The sequence below is a fragment of the Pristis pectinata genome, chromosome 6 (genome assembly GCF_009764475.1).
Source record: "Pristis pectinata isolate sPriPec2 chromosome 6, sPriPec2.1.pri, whole genome shotgun sequence".
In the NCBI taxonomy this organism is placed as follows: domain Eukaryota; kingdom Metazoa; phylum Chordata; class Chondrichthyes; order Rhinopristiformes; family Pristidae; genus Pristis; species Pristis pectinata.
Window position 1 is genome coordinate 2,453,802 of NC_067410.1, and position 25,665 is coordinate 2,479,466.

The window sequence follows — 25,665 nt, forward strand, 5'->3', positions numbered from 1 at the left end:
TTTAGACAGATGCGTGAACAGGCATGGGATGGAGGGGTAGGGACCATGTGCAGGCAGATAGGATTAGATAAGATAGGATAGGAAAAATGTACTAATGTAGGATCAGAGTAAATGACTGGTTGATAATCAGTGCAGATTCAGTGAGTCAAAGGGCATCGTGGTCAGTTCAGATATTATGGGCTGAAGGGCCTGTTCCTGTGCTGTCCTGCTTTGTCTTCTATTAGTAACAAAGCACTTAGAAAATAGTAACAGAATTGGGCAGAGCCAATGTGGGTTTACGACAGGGAAACCGTGTTTGACACAACAGTATACTCTGGAGATAACTAGCAGAATAAGTAAAGGGGGGACCAGTTGATGTGGTATATTTGGACCTTCAGAAGGCCTTAGACAAGATATTTTTAAACAAAATAACTGCAGATGGTATTGGGAATCGTACAGTGGTGTGGATTGGGAACTGGTTAACAGAAGCAGGGAATAGGCATATTTCTTGGATTGGTGTATGGTGACCATAGAGTGCTGCAAGGATCGGCTGCTGGGGCCCCAGCTGTTCATTGATTACATCGCTGATTTGGAAGAAAGGGATCAAGTGTAACAGTTAGAATAATCACATTTGCTGATGATGGCAGTGTGGGGCGATGCAGAGAGAGCTCGTGGGGGATATAAACAGGGTTAATGAAAGGGCAAGAACAAGGCAGATGGACATAATTGCAGGAAAAAGGGAGATCATCCATGTGGGTAGAAAAAGATAGACAAATGGAGCATTATTTAATGGGGAGATTGAAGATGCTGGTGTGTCAAGGGACATGGGTGTCTGTGCAAGCCTAAAGGTTAAGGAGCAGGTTTTACAAGTAAATGTAGACACGAGATTCCGCAGACGCTGGAATCTGGATCAACACACACAAAATGCTGGAGGAACTCAGCGGGTCAGGCAGCATCTGTGGAGGGAAGTAAACAGTCGATGTTTCAGGTCGAGACCCTTCATCAAGACTGCCCGAAATGTTGACTGTTTGTTTCTCTCCATAGATGCTGCCTGACCTGCTGAGTTCCTCCAGCATTTTGTGTGTGTTGCTGCAGGAAATTAAATGTAACGTTGGCCTTTATTGCAAGAGGACTTGAGTACAAGAGTAGAGGCACCTTGTTCCAATCATATACAGCCCAGATGAGACCTCATCCTAATTATTGTGCACAGTTCTGGTCTCCCTCCTACAGAAGAATATACACCAGCTAGATTCCTCGGACAGTGGGTTTATTGCACAAGGAGAGGTTAAGCAGACTGAGCCTGTGCTTAGGAGTATGAGAGGGATCTCTCTGAAACACACAAAATTCTTTGGGTGTTTGACAGTGTAGAATGCAGAGATCCTCTGGCCTGGAGTGTCTAAAACTGGGGTCACAGTCTCAAAGTAGGGCGTCAGCCATTCTGGATGGGGTGGAGGAGAAATCTCTTCACCCGCAGTCTCTGGAAGTCTTCACCCAAAGGCGACAGGAGGGGCAAGTTTTTTTACACAGTTGTGGGTGCCTGAAATGGGTTACCAGGGGTAGTAGTGGAAGCAGGAAGTGTGGTGGAGTTTAAGACGTTTTAGATAGACCCATGAATGTGAGGGGAATGGAGGGATGTGGATGATACTCAGGAAGAGGACATTTAGTGTAAATGGGCATCGAGATGAGCTCAACATTGTGGGCAGGGTAGTTACACTGAAGTTGAAGATCGGCCTTGATCCCAGTGAAGGACAGGACAGACACCATCTCCTGCTCCCGTTTCTCGTGTTCACCACTGGCAAGCAGATGTGCATCTTTCACACCCAGATGTGCAGGGCTGCAGAGCTTTGCTCCGTTGCTGAGCGCATACCGGCACGGCTGTCCGTCACACGAGACTCCAACCTCAGCGGGTCGGCTCCTCATTTGTACGGGGTCTGGGGGTGGGGTTTGGGGGGGCACGAGGTTCCAGGGTGAGACCATAGACCATAAGACAAAGGAGCAGAAGTCGGCCATTCGGCCCATCGAGTCTGCTCCACTATTCTATCATGAGCTGATCCATTCTCCCATTTAGCACCACTCCCCCGCCGGGGGCGTGAGGGGGTGATCAGTGCCCTCCTATTGCTCCAATTGGTCCACAGCGCCTTGTGGACACCCAGTTTTGTCTGTCCCAGTTAGCACGATTGTGGAGCCACACACCGTGGAGGATGACCTCAGTGGATTTGGTCTCTACAAGGACTGGGCAGTGGTCACTTCTACCGGTAATGAAGTCTCCACCCTTCCTTGCCTTGTACCGGGGGATGTCCTCAGACTGATGCTGGCAATTAAATCTTATCATCTGGAGACCACACGGGTCCTGGTCACTCACACCGACACTGACAGGTGGACCTGCCCAGAGGGAGGTCGCTGAGAACGAGGTCCACGACAGGTTCACCCCTGGTGTTGGTCACTCGCCCCCTGCCACAGACCCAGTCTGGCCACTCGGTCCTCCAGGACTGGGCCGGCTCGGTCAGTGGGGGTGCTGGACATGGGTGCCCACCTCCCCCGCTCCGCACCCAGAGGACACTCCGTGCCCCTCCTACGGGGAGCAGCACCGATTCGTCAGTGGACAGAGGTACCCTTTCCCCTGGTTGGCCTGATGCCATGAGACTTCATGGGGGTCTGTACTCCCCACCTCCCCACCCCTGCCACCTGTACACCTCTGCACCTCCCTGGGACTTCCCACCCCCACCCCCAGCTCCCAGTGTGCAAGCTCCAACCCGAGTCCTGATGTATTTGCAGTGCAGCTCTGACACTGTGCCCAGCTGACGAGACTGCAGAGCACGCTGTGAAGCTGCCTCCTCAGCCTCCCAGAAAAGGCCAACAGCAGCCGATAAGCTTATCTGGTGTGGAGCATAATGGAAATCTGAGTCACAAGGAAGGCAGGGCATAAATAAGTACCGAGTGCTTTTTGACTCCACTGAAGCCGGCCAGTTTTAACCCTGCCCTGTCAGAGAGAGAGGGTTTAGCTTAAATTTCTGTGCGACTCATCAGATCTTCTGGCTTTCCAGCCGTGGAACCAAGGTGACCCTGAGTCCGTCAGCAGAAACAGTTCCCCCGACGCAGTGACCGGCTGGAGCCCAGGGACGAGCTGCTGGACGGCGGCGAGATTCCAGGAGGAAGGGTTGGGGTAGGGGTGAGGGGGGTAGAGGGGAAACAAATTCCACCCGGTTCCCTCCCCGCTGAAGCTCCACCCCGGCAGACTGGGGGGCGCGTGCGTGTAGGAGGGCCGTCGTCCGGTGGCTGAGGGAGGAGGCGGCGGGGAGCTTCCCTCCGCCTGGCGCCATGGGCTAGCTGGGCGACCACCATGGCAGTGACTCAGATCAGACTGGGGCTGTGGTTCTGGGAGCAGAGACTGCACCGGTTCACCTGCAGCTTCCGCAGGTTCCCTCTGGGCTTCCGACCGGAGACTGGCACCGCCACGGCGTGCCAGGTCCTCGTGCCCTTCCTGCTGGCAGGACTCGGATTGGTGGCCGCTGGACTCGTCATCGACACGGCACAAGTGGGTATTCCTGCAGAGTGTGCTTGATCTGGGGCAAAGGCTGGCACTTGATGTACCCGGGTGGGGGTTGACGGGGCGTTCGATTCAAGCGAGGTGCGAGCGGGAGAGGGGGGTGGGGTGGGGTCCAGAGCAGGAGGCACCAGCTTGGAGATGCAGCACTGGGAACGTCCAGTGGAGACGGAGAGACGTGGAGAGCTTCAGAGGGATACGGGCCAGTCGCAGGCAAGTGGGACGAGCTTAGCTGGGTATCTGGGTTAGCATTGGACGAGTTGGGCCGAAGGGCCTGTTTCTGTGCGGTGTGACTGTATATCCAAGCTGGGCTAGATTTCTGGGAATACAAGGGTAAAGCGGTGAGGACTGGCGTAAAATGAGAGATTAGAAATCTTTATTAGTCACATGTACATCGAAACACAGTGAAATGCATCTTTTGTGTAGTGTTCTGGGGGCAGCCCACACGAGTCACCACGCTTCCGGCACCAACATAGCATGCCCACAACTTCCTAACCCGTACGTCTTTGGAATGTGGGAGGAAACCGGAGCACCCGGAGGAAACCCACGCAGACGTGGGGAGAACGTACAAACTCCTTACAGACAGCGGCGGGAATTGAACCCGGGTCGCTGGCACTGTAATAGCGTTACGCTAACCGCTACACTACCGTGCCTGCCCATAGTACAGACTGAAGGCGTGAATGGCCTCCATCCGTCCTCAGGATGCCGTATCTCACAGCCGCACACCTCGAATGTCCCATTGGTCGCCGATAAGGAAAGGCTGCATTTATCTAGCGCCTATCACCACGTCTGGGCTGTCCAAAGCCTCTGACTGCAGGGTCCACTGGTGCAGTGTGGGAAAGCCAACTTGTACACAGCAAGATCCCGTATTAGCTGACTGATAAATGCAATGCTAGTGGAAAAATAGCATCTTCCACAGTGCGACCCTCCCTCAGCACCGCCCCCCACCCACAGTGCGACCCTCCCTCAGCGCCACCCCACCCACAGTGCGACCCTCCCTCAGTACTGCCCCCCCCCACAGTGTGCCCCTCCCTCAGTACCGTCCCCCCCACAGTGTGCCCCTCCCTCAGTACTACCCCACCCAAAGTGAAACCCGACCTGTCCCATTATCCTGGTTTACAGAAGGTTTTACGACTGCAATTATTTTTCGGGGAAGTTTGAAGCCTGGATTAACCTGGGCCAGTTTCCCAGTGTAAACAAAGCGGTAACTCTCCCTACCCACATATCCACACCGCAAACTAACGTCGCCTTGTCTGGAGGTCTCATTCTATTTAAAGCACATGATTTGATGTGGAAAGTGCCAGAATGTTGATTAGAAGAACCTTCTGCTTTTGATCAGGTCTGTTGACAGTTGCTAACAAAAGAGCTTCTCGAAAACTGCGCCACACTCTATCCATCCTTCCTGAATTTCTGACACACTCTCCATCTCTCTGCTCTCACTTTTTCACTCCCCCTTTCTTGATCACTCTTCCTTTTCATCCTCTCCCTGCATATTCATTTCATTTCAGCGAGTTGTTGTTAGAGGGTAACAGGCTGTTCGGGCCATCGAGTCTGTGCTGTCTCCTTGTGGAGTATTCCCATGCCAGAGCTGTGCGAGGAGGTGGGTGAGGCAGGTACATTAACAACATTTAAAAGACACCTGGACCGGTAAATGTGAGGAAAGGTTCAGAGGGATCTGGGCCAATTGCAGGCAAATGGCACTGGCTTAGATGGGAACGTTGGTCAGTATGAAAGAGTTGGGCTGAAGGGCCTGTTTCCGTGCTGTATAGCTCTATGACTCGTTGATCCATGCTCTGCATGTCTCAGCCCCATTTCCACCGCTGGGTTAACAGTGCAGGTGTGTCGGAGGGATTCAGAAGCCCCTGGTTCAACGCCAGCAGCCTCCCATGGTGGTGTTGGGACAGGGCTGTACAGTAAAGGAACCCGAGGTGTGTTGGCAAACTGGATCCAAGATTGGCTTGGTGACAGGGGGTGGTGCTGGAGGGGTGCTCCTCTGGCTGGAAGTCTGTGACCAGTGGTGTACCGCAGGGATCGGTGCTGGGACCTTTGTTGGTTGTGATGTATGTAAATGACTTGGATGAGGATGTGGGGTGGTAGATAAAGTTGAAGTCAGGTTTATTGTCATCTGCACAAGTCCACGTGTGCACAGGTGCAATGAAAAACTTACCTGCAGCAGCATCACAGGAACAGAGCATCAGATGAGCAGCATTCACAAGAAAACTTAAACACAATTTTTACAGGAAAGAACACAAAACAAAAAAATCTGTCCATTTTAATGCAAAGTGGTTGTAATGCTGCTAAACTGTAGTGATTGGGGTGGTGCCGGTTGCTTCAAGAACCAAATGGTTGAAGGGAAGTTGCTGTTCCTGAACCTGGTGGTGTGGGACTTCAGGCTTCTGTACCTCCTGCCCGATGGGAGCTGTGAGAAGATGGCACGGCCCGGATGGTGGGCATCTTTGATGATGGATGTTGCCTTCTTGAGGCAGCGCCTCCTGTAGATACTCCCGATGGTGGGAGGGATGTGCCTGTGATGTATTGGGCAGAGTCCACTACTCTCTGCAGCTTCTTACGTTCCTGCGCATTCAAAAATTGGTGACGTTGTAATAAGAAAGAAGGTTGCCTCAGCGTAGAGAGAGACATAGATCAGCTGGGAAGTTAGATGGGATGGTGGCAGATGGAATTTAATCCAGGATGGTGTCAGGTAATTCACTTTTGGGAGGTCAGATTCTAGTAGGGCTTGTCGAGTAAATGGCTGGGACCTTAGGGACACTGATGTTCAGAGGCATCTTGGGGTGCAAGTCTGTAGCTCCCTGAACATGATACAACAGGTAGGTGCAGTAGTGAAGAAGGGGTTTGGTAGAACGCACACAACGCTGGAGGAACTCAGCGGGTCAGGCAGCGACTGTGGAGAGAAATGAACAGTCGACATTTCAGGCCAAGACCCTTCACCTGGACTGGACAGGAAGAGGGCAGAAGCCAGAATGAGAAGGTGGGGGGAGGGGGAGGAGCACAGGCTGGCAGGTGGGGGGAAGGTAGGAGGGAGGGGGAGAAGTAAAAAGCTGGGAGGTGATGGGTGGAAGAGGCAAAGGGCTGAAGGAGGAGGAATCCAGTAGGAGAGGGCAGTGGACCTTGGGATAAAGGGAAGGAGGTGGGGAATAGACGGGCAGGTCATGGGGGAGGGGGCCACAGGAACGAGGGAAGATGTCGGGGGGTAAGGGGAGAAATCGATGTTGAAGCTGCCATTGAGGCATTTGGTGTGCTTGCCTATGTAGGCCAAGGCATTGAGCTTGAGAGTTGGGACATCACGTTGCACGTGCAGCACATTGGTCAGGCCGCACCTAGAGCACTACAGGAAGGCTGTGGTAGCAATGTTCAAAAGACATTTGGACAGCTACCTGGATTGCAAAGGTGTAGAGGGACGTGGGCATAGATGGAGATCACAGCCATCATGGACGAGTTGGGCCGAAGGGCTTGTTCCTGTGCTGTACAAATCTGTGACTATGGTACAGAGTCTGGCATGGACGAGTTGGGCCGAAGGGCCCGTCTCTGTGCTGTGTGACTCTGAGGATAGGAGAGTCAAGATCCAGAGGGCACAGGTTTAAGGTGAGAGGGGAGATTTAATAGGAACCTGAGGGGCAACTTTTTCACCCAGAGGGTGGTCCGTATGTGGAACAAGCTGCCAGAGGAAGTGGGTGAGGCAGGTACATTAACAACATTTAAAAAGCACTTGGGCAGGTCCATGGATAGGAAAGGTTTAGAGGGATATGGGCCAAACGCAGGCAAGTGGGACTAGCTTAGATAGGAATCTTGGTCAGCATGGATGAGTTAGGCTGAAGGGCCTGTTTCCGTGCTGTATGACTCTGAGGTCAAAGAGGAGCAGGACACATACACAGTAGAGGGTAGGGCCCTGAGGAATGCTAAACAGAGAGACCTTGGAGTCCAAGTTCATAGCTCCCTGAAAGTGGCAGCACGGGTGGACAGGGTGGTGACGAAGGCGTACGACATGCTTGCCTTCATAGGTCGGGGTGTGGGATAGAGGAGTTGGCACGTTATGTTGGAACTTTACCAAACACCGGTTAGACCGGAGAACCCAGGTCTCTGGTGCTGTGAGAGAAGAGCCCTACGCTCTGTGCCGTGTTTACTTCAGCCTGATGTCCTCCCACTCCACCCTCCCCTCCTTCTCTGACCCTCCCCACCATTGGTGGGTGAAATCGTAGCGGTGATTGGTGTGGTTGTAGATCCCCAGTTTGGGTCCCAGCTTGTGATCCAGGTAACATAGAACATGGAACAGTACAGCACAGAACAGGTCCTTCGGCCCACAATCAGAATCGGGCACAGGAAGAGGCCATGCAGTCCCTCGAGCCAGCTCAGCCCCTCTTATGAGGTTGTCCTGAGGCACACTAACCCAGCAAGATCCCAGCAGCCCCCACCTAATTCCACAGACCCCTGGCCAGTATCTCAGAGAGCAGTGGGGAATCTCTCCCCCCAACCACCTCCGTGTCCTGGGACCAGAGTTTATCCTTCAGCCAAAATCGCTGGGGAAGTGGATTACCTCCACCCCCCTCATTACCATAGTGCTGTTTGTGGGATGCTGCTGTGTGTACAATTTCCCACTTCCCGACGGTGAGTGTGCTTCGTCCAGCGAGGTGCTTTGGGATGTCCAGCAGGTTCTGTGACCTCGATAAAATAGCAGCCGGAATTCCTCAGGTAAATATCCCCATTGCCAATTCCATGGACTGTGATGTACGAGGAACCTCGCAGTGGGTCTCGTTCCCGGCACCAGACTGGAGAACGACAGATCCCAGTGATGGTTCCCTGTCATGGGGTCCCAGATGTGTGGCAAGGAGACCCCCCAGTGTTGGTGAAGGAGGGGAGGGGGCTTCAGACCTGGCACATGATCCGTCCCCATTTCTCCCCAGAGACGGTGTGGTCTGTACAGACCAGGAACAGCAGGGTGGAGTTGTTGGGCCCAATGGCAGGTTCTCCTGGGTGTCCACAGGTCTCGCCTGCATTGATGTGAGGTTTGGAGGGTATTGGTCTTGGTTTATTATTGTCACTTGTACTGAGGTACAGTGAAAAACTCGTCTTGCAAACCGATCGTACAGGTCAATTCATTACACAGTGCATTGAGGTAGTACAGAGTGCATTGATGTAGTACAGGTAAAAACAATAACAGTACAGAGTAAAGTGTCACAGCTACAGAGAAAGTACAGTGCAATAAGGTGCAAGGTCACAACAGGGTAGATCATGAGGTCAGAGTCCATCTCATTGTTTCAGGGAACCATTCAATAGTCTTATCACAGTGGGGTAGAAGTTGTCCTTAAGTCTGGTGGTACGTGCCCTCAGGCTCCTGTATCTTCTACCCGATGGAAGAGGAGAGAAGAGAGAATGACCCAGGTGGGTGGGGTCTTTGATTATGCTGGCTGCTTCACCAAGGCAGCGAGAGGTATAGACAGAGTCCAAGGAGGGGAGGCTGGTGTCCGTGATGCGCTGGGCTGTGTCCACAACTCTCTGCAGTTTCTTGCGGTCCTGGGCAGAGCAGTTGCTGTACCAAGCCGTGATACATCCAGATAGGATGCTTTCTATGGTGCATCGGTAAAAGTTGGTGAAAGTCAAAGGGGACGAGGACAGGACAGGTTGTCGGTCACTGACTGTAACCTCTCCTTCCTGCTCTCTGCAGCACTGGCCGGTCTTCAAGGCTATCTCAGAGATCTTCATCCTGGCCCCTGCCTTGGTGGGACTGAAGGGGAACCTGGAGATGACCTTGGCCTCCCGGCTGTCAACGGCGGTGAGTATTCCCCCCCCACAGCCCTCACTCTGACCTCCTCTCCTGGGACCTAGGAACCTCATCCACGTAACGAGCTCACTGAGAGTGAACACAGCGGTACAGCACAGGGACAGGCCCTTCGGCCCACCATGTCTGTGCCAACCGTGATGCCAATTTAAACCGTATCTGCCTGCTCACTGTCCATATCCCTCCATCCCCGGCCTAAATGCATCTTAAACGTTGCTGTCGTATCTGCCTCCAGCCCCACCCCTGGCAGCCCGTTCCAGGCACCCACCACTCTCCTTGTAACAAAAAACTTGCCCCACACATCTCCTTTGAACTTCCCCCCTCGCACCTTACACCTCTGCCCTCTAGTATTTGACATTTTCCACCATGGATCCCTATCTGTGCCTCTCATAATTTTATAAACCTCTATCAGGTCTCCCCTCAGCCTCCGACACTCCAGAGAAAACAACCCAAGTTTGTCATAGACCATGAAACCACAAGATATAGGAGCAGAATTAGGCCATTTGGCCCATCGAGTCTGCCCCACCATTCAATCATCGCTGATTTATTTTTTCAACCCCATTCTCCTGCCTTCTCCTATAACCCTTAAACCCCTGACCAATCAAGAACCCGTCAAGCCCTGCCTTAAATACACCCGATGACTTGGCCTCCACAGTCGTCTGTGGCAACGAATTCCACAGATTCACCACCCTCTGGCTGAAGAAATTCCTCCTCATCTCAGTTCTAAAGGGACGTCCCTTTATTCTGAGGCTGTGCCCTCGGATCCCGGACTCTCCCACTGACGGAAACATCCTCTCCACGTCCGCTCTATCCAGGCCGTACAGTATCTGGTAGGTTTCAATGAGATCCCCCCCCCCCCCCCCCCCCATTCCTTCTGAACTCCATTGAGCACAGGCCCAGAGACATCAAACGCTCCTCGTATGCTAAACCAACCTCTCCTAATCCTCTCTAATCCAGGCAGCATCCTGGGGAACCTCTTCTGCATCCTTTCCAAAGCCTCCACACCCTTCCTGTAATGATTCTGAACGTTTCCCTTGCCTTTCGCTCTGCTCCCAATGAAGCTGGGGTGGGTGCCCCAGTGGCCGGTGCCCCAGGGGCCAGTGTTCTGGGGGTGGGTCCCCCAGAGGTGGGTGTCCTGGGGTGGGTGCCCCAGTGGTCGGTGCCCCAGGGGCCAGTGTTCTGGGGGTGGGTCCCCCAGAGGTGGGTGCCCTGGGGTGGGTGCCCCACTCACCACAGGCTCCCTTCCTTCAACCGCTGCCCTGGTGATGATAATTTGAGGGGTCCCCCTGCCCTGTCGCTGCTGGTGGTTCAGCCTCGCTCTCACCCGTGCTGCCTGCTCCCTCCCCAACAGGCGAACACCGGTAAACTGGACAGTTCCAGTGACAGGTGGACCATGGTGACCTGCAACCTGGCGCTGATTCAGGTAGGGAACGGAACCAGCTCCCGCCGTCCAACACCCTGCTCCTGCCCTGTGTCCGTGAGGGATTGTGCATCTGTCCGTGTGTGTGTGAGCAGCTCGAAGTGTGCATGCAAGTGTGAGTGAGTGAGCAGGCCTGTGAGTGGGTGAGCAACTGAGAGCGAGTGTGCATGTAAAGAGCTACATGTGTGCTGTGTGTGTGCCGTATGCGTGCACACTGTGTGTGTGCGCACGTGTGTGCATATACGTGCACGCCATGTGTGTGTGTATGCACATCCCACGTGTGTGCTCCCCGTGTGTGTTCAGTGTGCGTGTGCATATGCCACGTGTGTGCTCCCCATGTGTGTTCGGTGTGCGTGTGCATATGCCACGTGTGTGCCCGTATCAGGGACTGACGACCTTGCTCCTGTCTCTCCTGCAGGTCCAGGCCACGGTGGTGGGTTTCCTGGCGGCTGTGGCAGCAGTGATCCTGGGATCGTTCTCCAGGGGCCACGTCGACCTGGCCCAGGCAGCCCTGCTGTGTGCAAGCAGCACCTGCACTGCGTTCATTGCCGCACTCTCGCTGGGTAACTGCCCGACACCCCCTGCCCCTGACACCCACCGCCTGCCCCCTCCCACCCTCAGCACCTCTCCCTGCACTTGCAGACGGAAAGTGGAGTGTGAATCTCCGGAGGGGGGAGGCCATTCCGCCCATTGAGTTCACTCTGCTGGGAACCCTCCCTGTGGTTTCCCAGCTGCCGCTGCAGTTCCATTTGCAACCACACGGTGGGGGCATTGAGCAGGACAAAGATCCTGGGTCACTGCACTCACCGCTCCCTCTCCGACCCCCCCCACTCCCGACCCCCTCCCCTCACTCCCGGCCCCTCCCCTCACTCCCAACCCCCTCACTCCCGACCCCCTCCCCTCACTCCCGACCCCCTCCCCTCACTCCCGACCCCCTCACTCCCGACCCCCTCACTCCCAACCCCCTCCCCTCACTCCCGACCCCCTCACTCCCGAACCCCTCCCCTCACTCCCAACCCCCTCACTCCTGACCCCCTCCCCTCACTCCTGACCCCCTCCCCTCACTCCTGACCCCCTCCCCTCACTCCCGACCCCCTCACTCCCGACCCCCTCACTCCCGAACCCCTCACTCCTGACCCCCTCCCCTCACTCCCGACCCCCTCACTCCCAACCCCCTCCCCTCACTCCCGACCCCCTCACTCCCGACCCCCTCACTCCCGAACCCCTCACTCCTGACCCCCTCCCCTCACTCCCGACCCCCTCACTCCCGACCCCCTCACTCCTGACCCCCTCCCCTCACTCCCGACCCCCTCCCCTCACTCCCGACCCCCTCACTCCCGACCCCCTCCCCTCACTCCCGACCCCCTCACTCCCGACCCCCTCCCCTCACTCCCGACCCCCTCACTCCCGACCCCCTCCCCTCACTCCCGACCCCCTCACTCCCGACCCCCTCCCCTCACTCCCGACCCCCTCCCAACCCCCTCCCCTCACTCCCAACCCCCTCATTCCTGACCCCCCCACTCCCGACCCCTCACTCCCGACCCCCTCACTCCTGACCCCCTCCCCTCACTCCTGACCCCCTCCCCTCACTCCCGACCCCCTTGCTCCAACACCCCACTCTGCACTCCCACCCCTCGCCCCCCCACCACTCACCCCCACCCCTTGCCCCTCTCTCCAACCCAACCCTCGCCCTGCCCCCACTCACCCCTCGCTCCCATCCCTCCCCCCACTCCCCCTCATCAACTCCTCACCTGCCCCCCCCCACCTCGCCTTTCACCCAATCCCTACTCCATTGACATCACAATGCAGGAGGAGCCCCCACTCCCACCTCTAGCCTTGTTTCTCTGACCCCTGCATTTCATTCTCCCCCCATCCCCATGAACTCCCCCCAGATTCTACCCCTCACCCACACACTAGGGGCAATTTACAACGGCCAATTACCCCACCGACCCGCACGTCGTTGGGATGTGGGAGGGAACCGGAGCACCCGAGGGAGACCCCCGCAGTCACAGGGAGAACGTGCAAACTCTGCACAGACAGCGCTGGAGGTCAGGATCAAACCCGGGTCTCTGGGACTGTCAGGCGGCGGCTCTGCCCACTGCGCCACTGTGCTGGGGAGGGTGTGAGCTGGGAGTTGGGACGGTGACCCTCAGACTTCCCCAACCACCTGCCTCCCCCCCGTCAGAGGATTCACAGCACGAAGGCCGATCGGTCTATCAAGGCCGTAACAGCCCTTTGGAAGAGTCTCCAATCGGTGCTGCAGGTTCCCACTGATACTGGCGGCAGTTAATGGGGAGGGGGCGAGGTCACTGTTTCTGAGCTTACACCAGCAGTCCTATGAAATATTTTGGGGGGTGTGACCTCTGTTTCTGCACATTGCTTCTGGATTAATGCAGTCTCCCCCTCCCTCCCTCTCTCCCCCCTCTCCCCTAACCCCTTTTCCCCAACCCCTCTTCCCCACTCCCCCTCCCTCTCTCTCCCCCTCCCCTCTCTCCCCTCCCTCCCCACTCCCTCTCCCCCCCTCCCCCCCCCTCCCCCCCCCACGTCTCCAGGACTGGTGATGATTGCCGTGATCCTTGGCTCCAGGAAGGTGGGCATAAACCCGGATAACGTGGCCACGCCGATTGCAGCCAGTCTGGGGGACCTCACCACCCTCTCGTTGCTGGCGGTGATCAGCAGCACCTTGTACCGGCACCTGGGTACGTCAGGGGGCAGCACGGCCCCTCCCCACCCCCTGCACTGTGGGAGGGATGGTACTGAGGGAGGGTCACACTGTGGGAGGGGCAGTGAGATAGCCTCCCACCACCCGCCCCCCACCCCTCTGGTGACACTGAGGGGAGGACTGGGTTACATGTCGCAGCTTTCGTTTGGGTGCTGCTGTGTGTGGGATCTTGCTGTGCTATTGGGTTGTGTGATTTCCCATGGTGACAACAGTGCCCCCTTGTGGAACCTCAGTCGTTGCTCTGTGGGCGTGGGGAGGGGTGGCGGTCGGGGGGGGGGCGGCGGGGGCGATGGGGGGGCAGTGGGGGGGTAATCACAGAGGGAGGTGGTGTTGTCGAGATGATCGGCAGCTGCAGATACACCCAGCGTACGTGCTCACCCACGCCCTGCCCCCCTTCCCTCCCCCCTCCGCGTCGCGTCGCCTCCCCTTCTCACCCCCTCCCTCCCCCTTCCCACCCCCCCTCCCCTCCCCCACATTGACCCCCTCCCTCACTTCCATTAAGACCTCACACTCCCTCCCTCACTCTCCCACCCTGTGCCCCTCCCCGTCCCCTCCCCTCCCCTTCCCTCTCCTCCCTGTCCCCCCCTAACACTTACTCCCACTTTATCCATAAACACCTCCCTCACACCCCCTCCATTAACACTTGCCATACTCACTCAGTCCCTCAACGCCTCACTCACCCCCTCCCTTCTCCCTCCCTCCCTCAGCCTCTCCCAGCTGACTGCGCACCCAGTGTCACTGCCCGGTCACGTTCCTGCTTAACAGTGACCTGTGGCTCAGGGGGATTAGTGATGCCACTGTGGTTGAATAGCTGGAGCAGGATGGTTCCTGTGTCGGGTGAGGGGTGGCAGGACTGTTGTGGAGGGGTGCTGACGTACTGTCCCCCCTTGCCCCAGGCACGGTCTACATCGCACCCACGCTGTGCAGCCTCTTCATCGCCGTGATCCCCGTCTGGGTGGTGATTGCCAGACGGAGTCCGCAGATCCGCGAGGTGCTGAAGTCCGGCTGGCAGCCTGTCCTCATCGCCATGGTGATCAGTAGGTGGGTCGGGCGGGGGGTGTCTCGAAACATCACCGTCGGTCACAACAGGATCAACACTTAAACAAACAGTCCATCCACTGTCCCGCCACACACTCCCGGGGTCAGACACAGGGTGAAGCTCCCTCCACACCGTCCCATCACACACTCCCGGGGTCAGACACAGGGTGAAGCTCCATCCACACCGTCCCATCACACACTCCCGGGGTCAGACACAGGGTGAAGCTCCATCCACACAGTCCCATCACACACTCCCAGGGTCAGACACAGGGTGAAGCTCCCTCCACACCGTCCCATCACACACTCCCGGGGTCAGACACAGGGTGAAGCTCCATCCACACAGTCCCATCACACACTCCCGGGGTCAGACACAGGGTGAAGCTCCATCCACACCGTCCCATCACACACTCCCGGGGTCAGACACAGGGTGAAGCTCCATCCACACCGTCCCATCACATGCTCCCGGGGTCAGACACAGGGTGAAGCTCCCTCTACACTGTCCCATCACACACTCCTGGGGTCAGACACGGTGAAGCTCCCTCTACACCGTCCCATCACACACCCCCGGGGTCAGACACAGGGTGAAACTCCCTCTACACCGTCCCATCACATACTCCCAGGGCAGGGACAGTGCAGGTGAGATGGAGTTCTGTGTTTTCTCTGACTCCTATTCCTTTTATTAAACACCTTCACTTCCAAATGTTTTCCAGTTTCGGAGGTCTGATCCTGGACAAGATGATCACGAATCCAAAGTTTGAGGGTATGGCTGTGTTCACTCCTGTCATTAACGGTGAGTTGCCCACCTGATCGTGTTACACCGCCACTAGCAGCAGTCAGCAGCTCCCCTCCTCTGCCCGAAGTAGGTGTCGATTTGCACAGTTATCCCCGTCACCCTGTGGTGGATTTTTAGGAAATTAATTCAGGAATGGAGGGAGAGAGAAAACGGTGAACAATAGACTAGTTCGCCTGACAGTCGGAGGTAAAATACTGGAATCTAACGTTGAGGAAGTGGTCACAGGAAAATTGTAGATTAGATGAGCTTATTGTCGCACACACCAGGGTGCAACAAAACTCCTCGCTCACAGAGTAAACAGTGTCCGTGGTATTAATAAATACAGCGACGAGCACAAAATGAATAATGGTGCAAAGTCCAGGTAGTGCAAACTGAAATAGTGCAAAAAGAAACGCTAGTGTCCTTTCCGAAGTGGCAGAATTCAGGGTCCGGGTACGTGGCAACACCACCAGGAAGCAGATGTAAGAGAGGGGACTGGATTTACAGAAGTAAAGGCAGCTTGGACCAATCTGATGGAAATGTTTGAGGATGTATCTCACCAAGTAGTTATTGAGGAACCATGTGTAGTTATGTGGAGTATTTTGAATATTTGGAAGGTCTTCAGAATGGTGTCACACAAGAAATTCTTGAACAAAATGGAGAGACTGGGGAAGAGGTGTTTGGCTCTCAAACAGAGAAAGCTTGTAGACGGTACGAGAGGGAGGATAGGCCGGTGATAGAGAAGGGACGCGCTCAGACCGACGGTTTGAGATGTGTCTATTTTAACGCAAGGAGTATTGTGAACAAGGCAGATAACCTTAGAGCTTGGGTAAGTACTTGGAGCTACGATGTGGTGGCCAGTACAGAGACTTGGATGGCTCAGGGACTGGAATGGTTACTTCAAGTGGTCCAGATGTTTCAGAAAGGCAGGGAGAGAGGCAAAAGAGGTGGGGGAGCGGCACTGTTGATCAGAGATAGTGTCACGGCTGCAAAAAAGGTGGACGTCATGGAAGGACTGTCTACGGAGTCTCTGTGGGTGGAGGTTAGGAACAGGAGGGGGTCAACTTTACTAGGTGTTTATTATAGGCTGCCCGATAGTAACAGGGATATCGAGGAGCAGATAAGGAAGCAGATCCTAGAAAGGTGCAAGAATAACAGAGTTGTTGTGATGGGAGATTTTAATTTCCCAAACATCGATTGGCATCTCCAGACAGCGAGGGGTTTAGATGGGGTGGAGTTTGTTAAGTGTGTTCAGGAAGGATTCTTGACACAATATGTAGATAAGCCTACAAGAGGAGAGGCTGTGCTGGATTTGGTATTGGGAAATGAACCTGGTCAGGTGTCGATCTCTCAGTGGGAGAGCATTTTGGAGATAGTGATCATAATTCTATCTCCTTTACAATAACATTGGAAAGAGATAGGAACAGACAGACTAGAAAGGCGTTTAGTTGGAGTAAAGGGAATTATGAGGTTCTCAGGCAGGAAATTGGAAGCTTAAATTGGGAACAGATGTTCTCAGGGAAAAGTACGGAAGAAATGTGGCAAATATTCAGGGGATATTTGTGTGGAGTTCAGCATAGGCATGTTCCAATGAGACAGGGGAGTCACGAGAGGATACAGGAACTGTGGTGTACAAAGACTATAATAAATCTAGTCAAAAAGAAAAGAAAAGCTTACAAAAGGTACAGAGAGCTAGGTAATGTTAGAGATCTGGAAGAGTATAAGGCTAACAGGAAGGAGTTTAAGAAGGAGATTAGGAGAGCCAGAAGGGGACATGAGAAGGCCTTGGCGGGCAGGATTAAGGAAAACCCCAAGGTGTTCTACAAGTATGTGAAGAGCAAGAGGATAAGATGCGAAAGAATAGGGCCTATCAAGTGCAGCAGTGGGAAAGTGTGTATGGATCTGGAAGAAATAGCGGAGGTACTTAATGAATACTTTACATCAGTATTCACTACAGAAAAAGATCTGGGGGATTGTAGTGAGGACTTGCAGCAGGCTGAAAAGCTTGAACATTTAGATATTTAGAGAGAGGATGTGCTGGAACGTTTGGAAAGCATCAAGTTGGAATAGTCACCGGGACCGGATGAGATGTACCCCAGGCTGCTGTGGGAGGCGAGGGAGGATATTGCGGAGCCTCTGACGATGATCTTTGCATCATCGATGGAGACGGGAGAGGTTCCGGAAGATTGGAGGGTTGCGGATGTTGTTCCCTTATTCAAGAAGGGGAGTAGGGATAGCCCAGGAAATTATAGACCGGTGAGTCTTACCTCAGTGGTTGGTAAGTTGATTGAGAAGATCCTGAGAGGCAGGATTTATGAACATTTGGAGAGGTATAATATGATTAGGAATAGTCAGCATGGCTTTGTCAAGGGCAGGTCCTGCCTTACGAGCCTGATTGAATTTTTTGAGGACGTGACTAAACATATCGATGAAGGGAGAGCAGTAGATGTAGTGTATATGGATTTCAGCAAGGTATTTGATAAGGTACCCTATGCGATGCTTATTGAGAAAATCAGGAGGCATGGGATCCAAGGGGACGTTGCTTTGTGGATCCACAAAAGGCAAAGAGTGGTTGTTGACGGGTCATATTCTGCATGGAGGTTGGCGACCAGTGGGGTACCTCAGGGATCTGTACTGGGACCCTTGCTCTTTGTGATTTTTATAAACAACCTGGATGAGGAAGTGGAGGGGTGGGTTAGTAAGTTTGCAGATGACACAAAGGTTGGGGGTGTTGTGGATAGTTTGGAGGGCTGTGAGAGGTTACAGAGGGACATAGATAGGATGCAGAGTTGGGCTGAGGAGTGGCAGATGCAGTTCAACCCAGATAAGTGTGAAGTGGTTCATTTTGGTAGGTCAAATATGATGGCGGAATATAGTATTAATGGTAGGTCTATAGGCAGTGTGGGGGATCAGAGGGATCTTGGGGTCCGAGTCCATAGGACGCTCAAAGCGGCTGCACAGGTTGACTCTGTGGTTAAGAAGGCATATGGTGTATTGTCCTTCATCAATCGGGGAATTGAATTTAGGAGCCGAGAGGTATTGTTGCAGCTATATAGGTCCCTGGTCAGACCCCACTTGGAGTATCGTGCTCAGTTCTGGTCACCTCACTACAGGAAGGATGTGGAAGCCATAGAGAGGGTGCAGAGGAGATTTACAAGGATACTGCCTGGAATGTGGAGCATGTCTTATGAAAGCAGGTTGAGGGAACTCAGCCTTTTCTCCTTGGAGCGATGGAGGATGAGGGGGGACCTGATCGAGGTGTATAAGATGATGAGAGGCATTGATCGTGTGGATAGCAGAGGCTTTTTCCCAGGGCTGAAATGGTTGCCACAAGAGGACACAGGTTTAGGGTGCTGGGGAGTAGGTATAGAGGAGATGTCAGGGGTAAGTTTTTTACTCAGAGAGTGGTGAGTGTGTGGAATGGGCTGCCGGCAACGGTGGTGGAGGCGGATACGATAGGGTCTTTTAAGAGACTTTTGGATAGGTACATGGAGCTTAGAAAAATAAAGGGTTGTGGGTAAGCCTAGTAATTTCTAGGGTAGGGACATGTTCAGCACAGCTTTGTGGGCCAAAGGGCCTGAACTGTGCAGTAGGTTTTCTATGTTTCTATGTCCTATATTTCTAAAATTTGAGCACACGGTCTTGGGGTAAAATATCCTGGGAAAACTGCGAGGAACAGATGGGTCACTCTCGGTTTGTGACGGTCTGACCGATGGGTGGGGCTGGAATCAGTGCTGGGCAGCAGGTGTTCACGATCAGTAATTTGGATCAGGGATCATGTGTACTATATCCAAGTCTGCTGTTGATATTCATCAGGATGGCAGTGTGAGGAGGATGCAGAGAGGTTTCGAGGCGAGGGAGGGAAGTCGAGTTTATCGTCATCTGCACAAGTCCATATGTGCACGGGTGCAATGAAAAACTTACTTGCAGCAGCATCACAGGCACAGAGCATCAGATAAGCAGCATTCACAAGAAAAACACATAAATTAAGCACAATTTTTACAAGAAAGAACACAATTAGAACAAAACGAAGTCTATTTTTGTGCAAAGTGGTCATGGTGTTGCTAAACTGCAGTGATTAGGGTTGTGTCGGTTGGTTCAAGAACCAAATGGTTGAAGGGAAGCAGCTGTTCCTGAACCTGGTGGTGTGGGAACGTAGGAATGGACATAGGCTAGGCTTTTGAATTTAGCAACATTATGAATATTAGGGATGTCTGTAAGTCAGGCATTTGTGACCCGGGAATGACCTGTACAAGCTGCTCCGTAGGAAGTGGAATGTTGTGTTTGTTATGAAAAGGGTTGAGTCCAACAATAGAGCAGTCACTCTGCAATTATACAGGGCTGTCCCAGAGGGTCCACTCCTGGAATATTATACACTGGTCTGGCCTTGTGACCCAACTGCAGATGGGTTCCTGGGCTGCAGGGTGTAGAGGCTAAGTCACGGAATGTTCCCCAGACAGGGATCCGAGATCTTCAGATATTGAGGGATCCGGGGATAGGGCAGGGAAGTGGTGCTGAGGTAGATCAGCCGTGACCTTAGAACATAGAACATTACAGCACAGCACAGGCCCTTCAGCCCACAATGTTGTGCCTACATTTTATCCTGCTCTAAGATCTATCTAACCCTTCCCTCCCACATTACCCTCCATTTTTCTATCATTCATGTGTCTATCTAAGAGTCTCTTAAATGTCCCTAATGTATCTGCCCCCACAACCTCTGCCGGCAGTGCGTTCCACGCACCCACCACTTTCTGTGTAAAAAAAAACTTACCCCTGACATCCTCCTTATACCTTCCTCCAGTCACCTTAAAATTATGCCCCCTCGTGTTAGCCATTGTCGCCCTGGGGAAAAGTCTCTGACTGTCCACTCGATCTATGCCTCTTATCATCTTGTACACCTCTATCAAGTCACCTCTCAACCTCCTTCTCTCCAAAGAGAAAAGCCCTAGCTTGCTCAACCCATCCTCATAAGACATGCTCTCCAATCCAGGCAACATCCTGGTAAATCTCCTCTGCACCCTCTCTAAAGCTTCCACATCCTTACTATAATGATAAGATAAGATTTCTTTATTAGTCATATGTACATCGAAACACACAGTGAAACACATCTTTTGCGTAGAGTGTTCTGGGGTCAGCCTGCAAGTGTCGCCACGCTTCCGGCGCCAACATAGCATGCCCACAACTTCCTAACCCGTACGTCTTTGGAATGTGGGAGGAAACCAGAGCACCCGGAGGAAACCCACGCAGACACGGGGAGAACGTACAAACTCCTTACAGACAGCGGCCGAATTTGAACCCGGGTCGCTGGCGCTGTAAAGCATTACGCTAACCGCTACACTACTGTGCAAGAACTGAACACAATACTCTTAAGTGTGGTCTAAGAGCTGCAACATCACCTCGTGGCTCTTGAACTCAATACCCCAAATAATGAAGGAAAACACACCATACGCCTTCTTAACAACCCTATCTGTTGATGTGGACCCCAAGATCCCTCTGTTCCTCCACACTGCTAAGAGTCCTGCCATTATCCTTGTATTCTGCCTTCAAATCCAATCTCCTGAAGTGTATCACTTCACACTTTTCCAGGTTGAACTCCATCTGCCACTTCTCAGCCCAGCTCTGCATCCTATCAGTGTCCTGTTGTAATCTACAGCAACCTTCTACACTATCCACAACACCACCAACCTTCGTGTCATCTGCAAACTTACTAACCCACCCTTCCACTTCCTCATCCAAGTCATTTGTAAAAATCACAAAGAGCAGGAGTCTCAGAACGGATCCCTGCAGAACACCACTGGTCACCGACCTCCAGGCAGAATACACTCCATCTACAACCACCCTCTGTCTTCTATGGGCGAGCCAATTCTGAATCCACACAGCCAAGTTTCCCTGGAATCCATGCCTCCTGACTTTCTGAATGAGCCTTCCATGAGGAACCTTATCAAACGCCTTGCTGAAATCCATGTACACCACATCCACTGCTCTACCTTCAATGTGCTTTGTCACATCCTCAAAGACTTCATTCAGGCTCGTGAGGCACGACCTGCCCTTCACAAAGCCATGCTGACTGTCCCTAATCAGCCTATGCTTTTCCAAATGCCCATAAATCCTGTCCCTAAGAATCTTCTCCAGTAATTTGCCCACCAGTGAAGTAAGACTCACTGGTCTGTAATTCCCAGGGTTATCTGGGGTTTTGCTGGGAAATAAGTGGGGAATGGAGGGTGCCAATGAAGTCAATGGGCCAAATGGCCTCCTGTGTCATCAGAGGGTCCAAGGCAGGAGTTGGACACACCTGACTCCATTCTGACTCCACCTTGATTGGGTTCCTTTGGCTCTGTCCCCAGGTGTTGGGGGCAACCTCGTGGCGATCCAGGCCAGCCGCATCTCGACCTACCTGCACCAGTGCAGTGTGCCAGGCGTTCTGCCCCAGAGCATGCAGGAGCTGTGCCCCAGTGTGTGCACCACTTTCACCCGCTCAGGTACGTCACCTCTTCGGTAACTGGTTTATTATGTCACACTGAGGTACAGTGAGAAGTTTTTGTGTGCATGCCATCCAGACAGATCATTCCGTACATAAGTACATTGAGGTAGTACACAGAATGCAGGGTACATAAAATTGGTTTATTATTGTCACAAGTACTGAGGTACAGTGAAAAACTTGTCTTGCACACCGTCCATACAGATCAATTCATTGCACAGTGCATTGAGGTAGTACAGGGTAAAACAATCCAGAATGCAGAGTAAAGTGTTACAGTTACAGAGAAGGTGCAGTGCAGGCAGACAATAAGGTGCAAGGTCATAACGGGGTAGACTGTGAGGTCAAGAGTCCATCTCATCGTACTAGGGAACCGTTCAGTAGTCTTACAACAGAGTTACAGAGAAAGTGCAGTGCAGGCAGACAAATAAAGTGCAAAGGCCACAACGAGGTAGATTGGGAGATCAAGAATTCATCTTCATCGTATAAGAGGTCCATTCAGGAGTCTTAGAACAGTGGGATAGAAGCTGTCCTTGAGTCTGATGGTTCACGTTCTCAAGCTTTAGTATCTTCTGCCCAATGGAACAGAGAAGAGAGAATGTCCAGGGTGGGAGGGATCTATTTTACGTTGGTTGCTTTCCTGGGGCAGTGGGAAGTGGTTTCTAGGATGCTGTGGGAAGCAGTGGAAGAAATTGCTGGGGCCCTTGCAGAGATATTTGTATCATCATTAGCCATGGCTGAGGTACCGGAATACTGGAGGGTGGCTAAATGTTGTTCTTTATCTAAGAAGGGCTGCAAGGACAAGGCCAGGAACTACAGGCCAGTGCACCTAACGTCAGTGGTGGGAAAGTTACTGGGGGGATTCCAAGAGACAGGATGTATCTATATTTGGGAAGTCAGTGCTGGTTAGGGGTGTTCAGCATGGCTTTGTGTGTGGGAAATCGTGTCTCATGAGTTTGATTAACTGTTTTGAAGAGGTGACCAAAAGGATAGATGAGGGCAGGGTTGCCTACATGGATTTTAGCAAGGCCTTTGACAAGGTCCCGCATGGTAGGCTAGTCCAGAAGGTGGGATCACATGGGATCCAGAGTGAACCGGCCAATTGGATACAAAATCAGCTTGGTGGAAGGAGTCAGAGGGAGGAAGTGGAGAGTTGTTATTCAGATTGGAGGCCTGTGACCAGTGGTGTGCCGCAGGGATCGGTGCTGGGTCCACTGGTGTTTGTCATACATATTAACGATTTGGATGACCATGTAGGTGGTGTGGTTAATAAGTTTGCGGATGACACCAATATTGGTGGTGTGGCGGACGGCGAAGAAGGTCCAAGGTTACCACAAGATCGAGATCAACTGGGAAAGTGGGCCAAGGAACGGCGGATGGAACTTAAATCAGACGAGTGCAAAGTGATGCATTTTGGGAAGTTAACCCAGGGCAGGACATTGTAAATGACAGGGCCCCCAGTGAGTGTTGTAGAACAGAGAGACCTGCGGGTACATGAAAGTGACAACACGGGTAGACAAGGGTGTGAAGAAGGCGTTTGGCACACTTGCCTTCATCGGATGAGGCACTGAGTACAGGAATTGTTGAGGATGCTGGTGGGACCACACTTGGAGTATTGTGTGCAGTTCTGGTCACCCAGCTATAGGAAGGATGAGGAGAGGAGGCAGAAAAGATTCACCAGGATGTTGCCAGGACTGGACGGGTTGAGTTATAAGGAGAGGCTGGAACTGTTTTCCCTGGTGTAGGAAGCCGATAGAGATTTACAGTATAAAATCACGTGGGGCATAGATAAGGATGACCACAGTCTTTTTCCCAGGGTAGAGAAGTTTTAGATCTCAGCATTAAGTTTTTCATGCAGAGGGTGGTGGGTTTATGGAACAAACTGCCAGAAGAAGTGGTAGAGGGGTAAACATTACAGTATTTAAAAGACACTTGGACAGGTACATGGTTAGGAAAGGTTTAGAGGGAGACGGGCCAAACACGGGCAACTGGGACTGGCTCAGGAAGGCACCTTGGACGGCATGGACGAGTTGGGCCGAAGGGCCTGTTTCCGTGCTGTACACCTCTGTGACTCTTTCTTTGACCAGCGCAATCTTCTGAGGGGCACCTTCTGTGCTGTAAATTTTCGAAGATTCTTCAGTGTAGTGATAATATATCTACATGGGTGCATCACCATGTTTCTATAAAAATGATTATTTGCTGTATTATATTGCTGCTTGTGGGAGCTCAGGGCAAAGAATTGTGATGTCTCCAATATTCAGTCAGTGATCTGCATTTCACCTGTTTAACCTGCCTGAGGACGCTCCGTGAAAGAGATTTCTTGCCTTCGTGGCTGTTGGTTCTTGTCTCACCCAGTTGCCAGTGTTTGATTGCAACGTGCTCTTTCTTTCTGGTTTCACCAGTCCCATTGTGAGATCCCCAGGGGTGTGACCCTGATCTGTGACCTTGAAACTCAGTGTTTTATTTCCACTGGCAGCTGAGCCAGGGATGGAGAGCTGCGTTCACTGCTCAGGGCTCAGAGTGGGAGAGCACAGGAGGGAGAGGATGTGATTGCACTGGAGAGCGTGCAGAGGAGATCCACCACAAACAACACACAATCTGCTGGAGAAACTCAGTGGGTCACAATCAGGTTTATATCACTGACATATGACGTGAGATTTGTTGTTTTGCAAAGTGCAAAGACATAAAATTAGCTTAAATTACCAAAGTAAATAAATAGTGCAAGTTAAAGAATAACGAGCTAGTGTTCATGGGTTCATGGACCGTTCAGAAATCTGATGGTGGAGGGGAAGAAGCTGTTCCTGAATCGTTGAGTGTGGGTCTTCAGGCTCCTGTACCACCTTCTTGATGGTAGTATTGAGAAGAGGGCATGTCCCGGGTGGTGAGGGTCTTTAATGATGGATGCCGCCTCCTTGAGGCACCACCTCTTGAAGATGTGCCCGATGGTGGGGAGCAGCATCTGTGGGAGGAAAGGAACTGTCGACGTTTTGGTTTGAAACCCTGCATTCCCTAACCCTGCGCGTCTCCTAATACAATTCCTTTCCTTCCCACAGATGCTGCTCGACCTGCTGTGTTCCTCCAGCACATTGTGTGTTGCTCCAGATTCCGGCCTCTGCAGTCTCCTGTGTCTCCACCAGGAAGTTGCCAGGGGTGGTACGAGACTACACTGGAATGGAGGAGATCAAGGGAGGGGACCTGAGAGGCAGAGGTAGGGGAGAAGGGAGGAAGCTTTTCCCTGTGGCAGGGGTGTCCACAGTCAGAGGGCATCGGTTTAAGGTGTGGATTAAGAGGCACCTGAGGGGGCAGTGGAGGCAGAGAGACTCAAACATTTAATAAACTTCTGGATGAACGCTTGAATCACCAAGGCAGAGGAGGTTACAGACCAAGAGATGGCAAATGGGATTAGGTGGGTACTCAATGGTCAGCACAGACATGGTGGGCCGAAGGGCCTGTTCCTGTGCTGTGTGACTGACGCTGTAGTTCACGAGGCTTCACTTCACCTTCTTCCTGCCCCAGGTATGAACTCGACATCAGCCCGGGTGCTGCTCTTGTTGGTGGTCCCGGGACACCTGTTCTTCATCCTCACCATACAGTTCGTCCGAGCTGGACACATGGCCATCAACCTCACCTTCACCGTCTTCTACCTCGCCGCCGCCCTGCTGCAGGTAATGGCCGCTGGGACCGTGTCCCGTCCACCACATCGCCGAGGTTCAACACAGTCACAGCCGCGGGTTCCCAACCACAGGCAACGCACTTGGGGGGTGGTTACTGAGGAAGGGTCACACTGTGGGAGGGGCAGTACTGAGGGAAGGTCACACTGTGGGAGGGTCACACTGTGGGAGGGGAGGTACTGAGGGAGGGTCACATTGTGGGAGGGGCAGTACTGAGGGAGGTCTGCGGTTCGACCCCCTGAAACTCTTG

The 25,665-nt window shown here is 53.0% G+C and overlaps 1 protein-coding gene across 3 annotated transcripts in view; it reads left to right on the forward strand.

Annotated features, from left to right (window-relative positions):
• LOC127571246 (solute carrier family 41 member 1) overlaps positions 1–25,665 on the forward strand; it is a 33,598-nt gene that overhangs the window by 7,155 nt on the left and 778 nt on the right. For 2 of the 3 annotated variants that reach the window (XM_052017472.1, XM_052017471.1), the window contains exons 3-10: positions 9,204–9,311; positions 10,669–10,740; positions 11,156–11,300; positions 13,290–13,436; positions 14,356–14,500; positions 15,208–15,287; positions 21,614–21,748; positions 25,261–25,409. In XM_052017472.1, coding sequence (XP_051873432.1) covers positions 9,204–9,311; positions 10,669–10,740; positions 11,156–11,300; positions 13,290–13,436; positions 14,356–14,500; positions 15,208–15,287; positions 21,614–21,748; positions 25,261–25,409 — 981 coding nt within the window. Of the gene's footprint in view, positions 1–2,948; positions 3,515–9,203; positions 9,312–10,668; positions 10,741–11,155; positions 11,301–13,289; positions 13,437–14,355; positions 14,501–15,207; positions 15,288–21,613; positions 21,749–25,260; positions 25,410–25,665 lie in introns of those variants that run through there. The other variant, XM_052017473.1, reaches the window with a different exon arrangement.